The sequence below is a fragment of the Austrofundulus limnaeus genome, unplaced genomic scaffold, assembly GCF_001266775.1.
Source record: "Austrofundulus limnaeus strain Quisiro unplaced genomic scaffold, Austrofundulus_limnaeus-1.0 Scaffold608, whole genome shotgun sequence".
Taxonomy (NCBI): Eukaryota; Metazoa; Chordata; class Actinopteri; order Cyprinodontiformes; family Rivulidae; genus Austrofundulus; species Austrofundulus limnaeus.
The window spans coordinates 265,776-275,362 of NW_013953010.1; the positions used below are offsets into that span (position 1 = coordinate 265,776).

The 9,587-nt window shown below is 39.2% G+C and overlaps 1 protein-coding gene across 1 annotated transcript in view; it reads left to right on the plus strand.

The window, feature by feature from the left end:
• Positions 1-9,587, plus strand: part of LOC106531224 (uridine-cytidine kinase-like 1) — a gene marked incomplete at its 5' end in the record, with an annotated part of 26,430 nt that overhangs the window by 14,430 nt on the left and 2,413 nt on the right. Inside the window, 4 exon segments of the mRNA XM_014027015.1 lie at positions 6,398-6,460; positions 6,541-6,663; positions 6,851-6,958; positions 7,068-7,224. Of these exon segments, the coding sequence (XP_013882469.1) occupies positions 6,398-6,460; positions 6,541-6,663; positions 6,851-6,958; positions 7,068-7,224 (451 nt within the window).

Consider the following 9,587-nt stretch of genomic DNA (forward strand, 5'->3'; position numbering starts at 1 on the left):
GTTGAAATATGAGGCATCAACATTCATCAATGTTGAAACTAAACAGAAAGTGTCGGTGACTTGCATGTTGAAACAATGTTAGGTTTTCAACCATAACTGATTCGTTATCAATGTTGATTCAGCCTCTTTTCCTCCTCTCCCTTCTCTTCCTAGAGAGGGGAGGAGGGGGAGAAGGAGGGGTGCGACAAACAGCACACAATGAGTCAACATTGATTAGACATTGGTATTTCAATTATTAGAATTCCACAATGAAACTACATTGATTCAATAACATCTTTTCAACATTAGTTAATAGTTAGAACTGGATGATTGTTTGATGGTTGATTCATCATCAGTCATCGACCTTAACCAAAAATCAACTTTTTTTGACCATAATTCAACGTTGAATTAACATATTTTGCTYTGTTCTTCTTCTTTTGGCTGTTCCTTCTTCAGGGGTCACCACAGCCAGACCACCCTGCTCTATCTCACTCTGTCCTTACCCCAACTCCCTCCTTGTTCTCTTTAACTCCATCCATACATCTTTGTCTTTCTCCTGGCAGCTGCATCTCCAACCTCCTTCTACTAATATACTCACTGTCCCTGCTCTGGACATGTCTAAACCCTATCAGTCTGGTCTCTAACTTTATGTCCCAGTCTGTACCTCTGATGATCTCAYTCCTAATCTTATCCACTCTTGTCATTCAGCTKTGCCACTTCCAGATCTGTCTTCTGTCTTTTTGTCAGAACCACTGTGTCCAAACCATACAACACAGCCGGTCTCYCCTTTCCTTTGACCTTTGCTGTCACCRTTCTGAAACTTTTTCTCCATCCTGCCTGGACCCTCTTCTTCATCTCTTTACTGCACTCCTCCTTTACTACAGTCAACCCTTGYAGTCCTGCACCTCTGTGACCTCTGCTCCTTCAAAACTAAGAAAGTCCAAAACAGTGTTTTTATAAAACAGTACAACAAAGACAGCTGTTTAAAGAAGATATCTGAGGAGAGTCACCTCTGATGATCTTTCAAACAAAACATTTCCTTTTACAAATGAAAATTACTGCTTTTACAGAGCCTGAGATAAAAACAGAAGTTTGTAAATGAGGTGACGGGTGTTTGGAATAGAGTCAYATTGTTTGAAGAACGACTGAATAATCACAGTTTATTAATATTTAGAGAGGACACCTGAAACAGAAGATGATTGGGACTAAAATAGTTTTTGTCACAGAACAGCCTTGAGAAAACAGGAGGAGAAAATATGAAGAGAAAAAAAACCTTCAGACCACATTTATCTAAAGCCTTTTATTGACTGAGCAGCTGAGAAAAAAACATGTAAACAAGAACAAAACGAGACTTGAGAGGCTCAGGTGTGTGCATTATTAAAATTTCAGAGATCTAGAGATTTAGTTTGGYAAAAGGCAGAATTTCCAGTTGTATTTTAATTAAATACATCAAGCAGCTTGTTGTTGGTGATTTCTCTGCATGTGGAGGAATTCGTATAAAGGTTTTTGTTATCACCTGCTGTGGTAGAAGGTGAGTTAGCAAAATATCTGTTAACCTACTGAGTGGATCTGACAGTTTTACTAATGATCTAAAATGTGCTGTGGTAGTAACTGAGAGTCATTCTCAACATATAACCAGAGCACTAATTAATCGTGCAAGAACTTTGCTTAATATTAGGCCAAAATTGTTTGTCTCAAAAAGTTTGTCTTTTAGCAAAATATCTCATTTACCACTTAACAAATTTTAAAGAAACTTGCAGAGAATCAAATATTTATTAAATTTATTTACAGCTGATTAACTTCATGGATCCGTCAGCAGCAGCATCTGATCAATATGTGATCCATGATGTGATGTAAATGTAACATTTCCTACATATAGGTCAAATTAATCACTGCAATAAAATAACTTTGTCTGTTTTTGTCACTTTTACGGTGGATTGCATCAACTCTGTTACATACAGAAGGGAAACTTCACCAAAGTGAAACATAAATCTGTGGATCTGTGTTTGATTACTCTGGCTTTCTCAAGGACCAGGATGTGTGACACAAAAATCTGAGTTTTGGAGCTGAAAGTGAAAGTAGACAAACTGAATTTTTAATCAACCAAAATACAGTTTCAAAGCAAATTAATTCAGGTACAAAACTTTAAATTCAGTTTCAATTTAGTGAAATTCATTTTCAAACCAATGCATTCAATTTTAAATTATGCACATACAGATTCAGTCTGAGCGATTCACATTCAGTTCCTGCTGGTACAAGATTTATCCCATTAGAAAGGTGCTGTACAAGTATAGTTCATTTAACATTTAGATGCAGACGGTTATATGTCCTGATAATAATTTTGATTGGATTTTCTGAGCGTTACAAGTTGTTATCTGTAGAAAACAAAGCTGGTTTTCCTGAGATATTGAGATGATTATGGTGTGAAAATGAGCCGTTCTTGTGTTGCACTCAGTTTCATCATGTTGTATCGCTGCCACGTACTCAGAGTTGATCTGTGTCAGTAACGTGTCGATCGTTGGCAGATGTCGGCTGACGTGACATTTTCAGCTTGAATCAGATGACAGACGGACTGTCCTGCTGTGTTGGAAAGAAATATTGGATTTGGGAACTGTGATTTAAAAAGAAGTCTTATTTATCAGGAGAAGATGAGCTTTTTATGTTGAAATAACTAAATATTTTATCTTGAGAAACTAAGTTCTGCTGTCTTGATCATTATGAATTTAAATATCTTGAAGAAGTGCTGTTCAAATGATGCAGCGTGTCCCAGTTACACTCTAAAGAATTAAGCTGGAGATTTAACTTTATAAATGATGTGTGAACCTCTAAAACACATTGATCATCAGACATCTTACAGTAAAAGGCAGTGGCTGATATGCATTCATTCAAGGACTACTTTAATAACCCCTAATGTGACACTTCATCACTTTTCTGAAACATCTGGTCAAATCTTCATCTTGTTTCCACTGACCAGAGCTCACATTCTTTATCTTGGTTCATATTTTTAAATGAATTTTCATTTACTAAAAAAATGCAGCGAGTGATTAATTCTGAAAGACTTTAATATAAAATATTTAAAAATTTTTTGCTATTTGTTGTAAAAAAATAGCCCCTCAAAAACCAAACAAACCCTAAATTAGAAGAGAAGTTGCTGAAATCTAGCACAAATAAGCAGAAAGAGTTAAGCAGTAAGTAGCCGAAATTAAAACTAAAATGTGAATTTAGCTGAAAAAAGTCATAGTAGTTGAAAATAACTGAAAAGTAGCCAAATTTGCAAAAACAGCTGAAAGAAACTGATAGAAACACAAAAAAATAATTTAGTANAAATCTAGCACAAATAAGCAGAAAGAGTTAAGCAGTAAGTAGCTGAAATTAAAACTATAATGTGAATTTAGCTGAAAAAAAGTCATAGTAGTTGAAAATAACTGAAAAGTAGCCYAATTTGCAAAAACAGCTGAAAGAAACTGATAGAAACACAAAAAAATAATTTAGTAGAGTGGTTGAAAAGAGCAGAAAACGCTAAAATTAACAAAAATACATACATAAATAAATAATTACAATTTTAAAAAAGGAAGGCAGCTTTAACTGCCACAAAGAAGTGAAAAACAAAGCTGACCCAGAGCAAAGGATGAAAAATTTGAAGGACTGAACAATGTTGAAGACAGCTCTGTTCATTTTCAATGAGAACAAAACTGTCAGAAAAGGCTGAATTTCWCAAAAAGTATAAATTGCTGAAACACCAAAAAGCCATAGCTGGAATGTGCTGAAGGCTGCAGGTTTTGATGAGTGAATTGTTGAAATAGCACAAAGTTGTAAAAGAGAAACCTGCTGAAGAACATACAGAAGAAAATGGATGTAGTGTCCACATGTCCCAAGTTTTAAACAAACATAAAAGCCACGTTTGAACGACGGTCTTTGTTTAAAACTCTGACAGAAGATAACACTGTCAGTCACCGGGCTTGTCACCGTGGAAACCACCTGTCTTCTTCCTGTAACCATGGCAACCTGTCTCCTCCAGTCTGGCCTGGCTCGCTGCAAACCTCCATCGTTCCTGAGCTGCATGTTTGGGATGACTCTCAGTTACTACCACAGCAGTGGTTAGCTTCAGTCTGTACAAACACCTGAGTTATACTGTAGCCTTTCAMTTTTTACTAACTTGATTATCTCTGGTGTCCTGACTCAGATGCTGAAGCTGATCTAAATCTGATGATACTTTRTGACTGCATCATTTAAACCCTTTCYMCAGTGGTGGAGGAAATACTCCAACACTGTACTTYAGTAAAAGTACAGATAAACAGACAAAAATGTARTCTAGTAAAAGTAAAAGTACCACATTAACATTTTTACRTGAGTAAAAGTAAGTACTTGCTTTTAAAAATACAAAAGTAAAAGTACTGGCATAATGTATTCCCTAATAGTCTACAGTATCATGTTGTGTGTCTACTGTGTGTATATTTTAACATGTTTTTTAACAACCATTTTAGTGACCAATGCTGCAGATGATGCATGTTTTTGTGTTTAGCCTCTGACACGGTTCACACCTGGACTTGTGATTCTGCATCATCACAGATTGTGACAACAGCTYCAGAAGCTGTAAATTCACCACCGACGTCCTTCATCAAATCTCAACAAGTCGTTGTTTTAACCAGTTAACTTGAACAAGTCTTTTAAAAAAAGGCCATGAGCGGTGCATTTCCTCTGTGGTGGAATCCATTGTGGGCGTGTTGTGATGCTGATGCTCCAGCAGGCGATGCTCTGCTTTTTTCCTTGAACGAGGGTCCAATGGTACTTTCCCGCTTTGCAGTGGTTCAATGGACCAATTACAGTAATTTCCCTCTCGCCACTGATTACTTTCAAACTAAAAAACAAACAAACAAACAAAAAAAAAACTACGTAATGCGACGTGACATGAATGCTAAAGAAATGTAGTGGAGTAAAAGTCAAAAGTACCCATGATGAAATCTACGGTACTTAAGTAAAGTACAGATACATGAAAATTGTACTTAAGTACAACAACAAAGTACTTGTACTTTGTTACATCTCACCACTGCCATTCAGTGATTCATCAGATATTTTGCTAACAGACAGACAAGGTTGACTCCAGCAGTTGAAGACAAACGATTTTGGTCACAGATCTTGTGTAATGTGTTAGTGCTCAGAGTGTGTGTTGTGGATGACCCTCAGCTACTACCACACAAAATAAGCTTCACTGCAGAACTGACTGAGTTATAGAATAGAGGAATAGAATAGAAACAGCCTTTTTTGTCCCGTGTGGGGAAATTCAGGTTTAGTAGCAGCAGCAGATATATATTGCTGTGTGACATTGTCAACTGTAGAAATAATAATAGAATTAAAGATAGTAACAATAAAAATAAACATAGAATATAATAAAAATAAGAATAATAACTACTGTACCAGACTATCAGATGAAATTGGTTAAAAATAAAAATAAAAGCAAGATACTGTTCAGAAAAATACAAAATTACAGTAAAAAACAATCATGACAGACTCATGATCTTGTGTGCAAACTGAGTCAAACTCAGTCATTAAGTCCAGTCCAGGAAAAAAAAGATGCACAGTTTCCACAGGTTATTATTTCTGTAATGATTGAGAGGTAGAGTTGTTTGATGGGCAAACACAAACATGGATGCTTATCAATATTGTTGGGAGCAGTGYTGGTTATAGCAGGGGTTCGCACGGGTCCTTGAAACCATTGAAAGTTTGTGAATTTGAAAAATTATTTCAAGGCCCTGGAAAGTTTGTGAAAACAGCCAAAAATTACACTTATCCTTGAAAGTCCTGGAATGTTTTTTGGGGATTGAAATTCTCTGTTCACACGACTTATTTTCATCATCTTTTAAATAAATTTAGTATGAAATAAAATAAAAAAATGTACATAATGTACACAACAATATGGATAACTCAGGATTACTGTAAACTGGCATCATTGTTTCTGACTCAACAACTTCTATGTTAAGTTTTTCATTGAATTTACATGATATTAAACCTGTTTGTAACATTCTGTGTTAGCAGCAGATAATTGCCGTTGCGCGTGTTTCTTTAATTTGAGGAAATTGGTACTGGAAAGTCCTTGAAAGGTCCTTGAATTTGATGCTGACCAAGGTGTGGGAACCCTGTTATAGAATTTAACAGCTGATGGGAGGAATCACATAGCTGTTTATGTGTTTTTTTAAGGATTAGCTTTGGCAGCCATCTTGAATCCTGTTGACGCCTAAATTGAATCAGTTGCAGATGAAAAGTATCTTTTGAGAGTTTCATTAAAATCTAGAGATATTTTTCTAAGAGACATGACCTTTTTAAGATGTAGTCGGTCTCTTCTCTGAACCTTCTGCCTAAGTTAGTGTAACGATGTTTGTGTAACGATGTTTGTGTAACGAGCCTCATCCTGTGTTTCCAGCCGTGTGTGGTCCAGACTCCTCAGGGCCACGAGTACGAGGGCCGCAGCTACAACGGGAGGGGGGTAAGAGTGTTGTCTTCTTCACTCTCAGCTGACGGTCTCCTCCGGGCTTCGAGTGTCACTCTGCTGCTCCGTCTCCACAGATCACTGGCGTGTCGATCCTGAGGGCGGGGGAGACCATGGAACCCGCCCTGAGGGCCGTGTGCAAAGACGTCCGCATCGGCAAGATCCTCATTCAGACCAACCTGGACTCAGGAGAACCAGAGGTAAAAATAAATATAAAGACAAGTATTTAAAACCTTTCAGTTCCACACAGTGCTTTAAAATCACTTCCAGCAATAATGAACGTGCTCTTCTCCAATCTTCTACCATGTGATGCTTGTCTCCGTGGTAACCACCTGTCTTGTCTCGCGTAACCATGGCGACTGGTCTCCTCCACTCCGGCCCGGCCAGCTGCATTACCTGCGTCTGCCTAAAGACATTGGTGAAGATCATGTCATCCTGATGGACAGCACCGTCTCCACCGGCGCTGCTGCCATGATGGCCGTGCGAGTCTTACTGGTGGGTGGAGCTTAACGCTGAACAGCTACGTGGTCACGACTCCACCTCACTAATCTGATTCTGCAAAGAAAACAAGGCCGTGATCGTGACTCTGTCACTCTGTGAGCAGGATCACGAGGTGCAGGAAGATAAGATCATGCTGGTGTCGCTGCTGATGGCTGAACTCGGGGTGCACTCTGTGGCCTACGCCTTCCCAAAGGTCAAAATCATCACCACAGCTGTGGACAAGAGTCTGGACGACTTCTTCCACGCAGTTCCTGGAATCGGTAGGCAGTCACATGCTTTCTTTGTTTCAATCTGTTCGTTTGGAGACATTTTATTCAGCTGGAACCATTAATAATTTCAAAAATAGCAAAGTTCAGCGTGATGACTGTCACATTAACTCCCTCTGGGTACTGATGCTCAGGAACTCAGTTTTAATCACCAACACGTTTTGTAGCAAACAATATTACAAACCAGATTATCAGCACAAGTTTGTTTACTCTCCGTCCATCTGTTTTCTGCCACTGCTGTCGGGTCTCGGGGGCAGCAGCCTAAGCAGAGAGACCCAGACGTCCCTCTCCCCAGCCACTTGGACCAGCTCCTCTGGGGGAATCCCAAGGTGTTCCCAGGCCAGCCGAGAAACATAGTCCCTCCAGGGTGTCCTGGGTCTTCCTCTGGGCCTCCTCCCAGTGGGATATGCCCAGAACACCTCACCAGGGAGGTGCCCAGGAGACATCCTAACCAGATGAGCCACCTCAACAGGCTCCTCTCGACGTGGAGGAGCAGCAGCTCTACTCTGAGTCCCTCCTGGATGACTGAGCTTCTCACCCTATCTCTAAGCGAGAGCCCAGACACCCTGCAGAGGAAACTCTTTTCAGCCGCTTGTATCTGTGATCTCGTTCTTTCGGTCACTACCCAAAGCTTATGACCATAGATGAGGGTAGGAACGTAGATCGACCGGTAAATCGAGAGCTTTGCCTTCTGGCTCAGCTCTGTCTTCACCACGACAGACGGGTACAGCGCCCGCATCACTGCAGATYCAGCACCAATCCACCTGTCAATCTCCCGCTCCATTCTTCCCTCATTCGTGAACAAGACCCCAAGATACTTAAACTCCTCCACTTGGGGCAGGACCTCGTCCCTGACCCGGAGAAGGCACACTACCGTTTTCCAGCTCAAGACCATGGTCTCGGATTTGGAGTCACTGATCTTTATCCCGGTCGCTTCAGACTCTGCTGTGAACCGCTCCAGTGAGAGCTGGAGATCACGATCTGATGAAGCCAACAGGACATTATTTACTGTAATGGGAAAAATAAAGTCCACTCTTTTCTCTATTCAAGGACTTTACATATCTAGAAATGTCTCAAATCAAACCTCAAGTGTTGAAAACACAACAGACTCTTCTGTCATTAATTATTAATGGTTGGAATCATGAAGTTATTGAGATGGGTGACAAATATATGTGAGGATGACATTTTTACACAGAACTACAGAACCATACAGTAGCAGTGTCTCAATTCAGGGACTGCAGCCCACGTAGGACGCATTTATCATCAGCTTACATTACTGCCTCGCACCGTTGGCTGTCCCTATTCGTAGGCCCATGCGGCCAACAAAACCCTGAAAAACCGACCGATATCCCAGGATTCATTGCGTCAGCAGCAAACTAAACTTAAAGTCAAAAGACGGCAGAATTTTTTTTACTACAGAGTTTAGTCTTTTATTATTATTATTTTTATTTTTTGTTTTGTTTTTTTACAGCGGAGTTTGGAAACTTATTATGGACTGAAGAATTCACMTCTAAATGCAGGTTTAGCAACTTAGCTGATGAAATTTATGCTGCAATGAGATGTTAAATAAAATGCAGTTACAAGCACTGATACTGGAGCTAAACCCAAATTATTAGTGATTTTGTTTTTATCTACATGTAAGATTGTTTTAATGATACTGAATTTTCTGTAGTTATACCATTAAAAAGACATCTGAAGCGATGTGATACAAAACATCTTATCAGGCAGCGCGTGGTCGTGAAAAAATACGTCATCTGTGGACTAGACGGTCTCATTTCACAGCCGTTTTTGCAGCCTACACAAGTGTCCTAGTCAGCTCTAGTCCATAAAGTGAGACCCAGATGTTATGTATTGATAATATGCATTGCTGTATATGTTCCTGTAAAGGTCCTTCTCAAAAAATTAGCATATTGTGATAATGTTCATTATTTTCTGTAATGTATTGATAAACATTAAACTTTCATATATTTTAGATTCATTGCACACCAACTGAAGTAGTTCAAGCCTTTTATTGTTTTAATATTGATGATTTTGGCAAAAAAGTAAAGAAAAACCAAAAATCCCTATCTCAAAAAATTAGCATATTTCATCCGACCAATAAAAGAAAAGTGTTTTTAATGCAAAAAAAAATAAACCTTCAAATAATTATGTTCAGTTATGCACGCAATACTTCGTGGGGAATCCTTTTGCAGAAATGACTGCTTCAATGCTGCGTAGTGCGTAGCATGGAGGCAATCAGCCTGTGGCACTGCTGAGGTGTTATGGAGGCCCAGTATGCTTCAACAGTGGCTCTAAGCTCATCCAGAATTTTGGGTCTTGTGTCTTAAGCTCATCCAGAGTGTTGGGTCTTGTGTCTT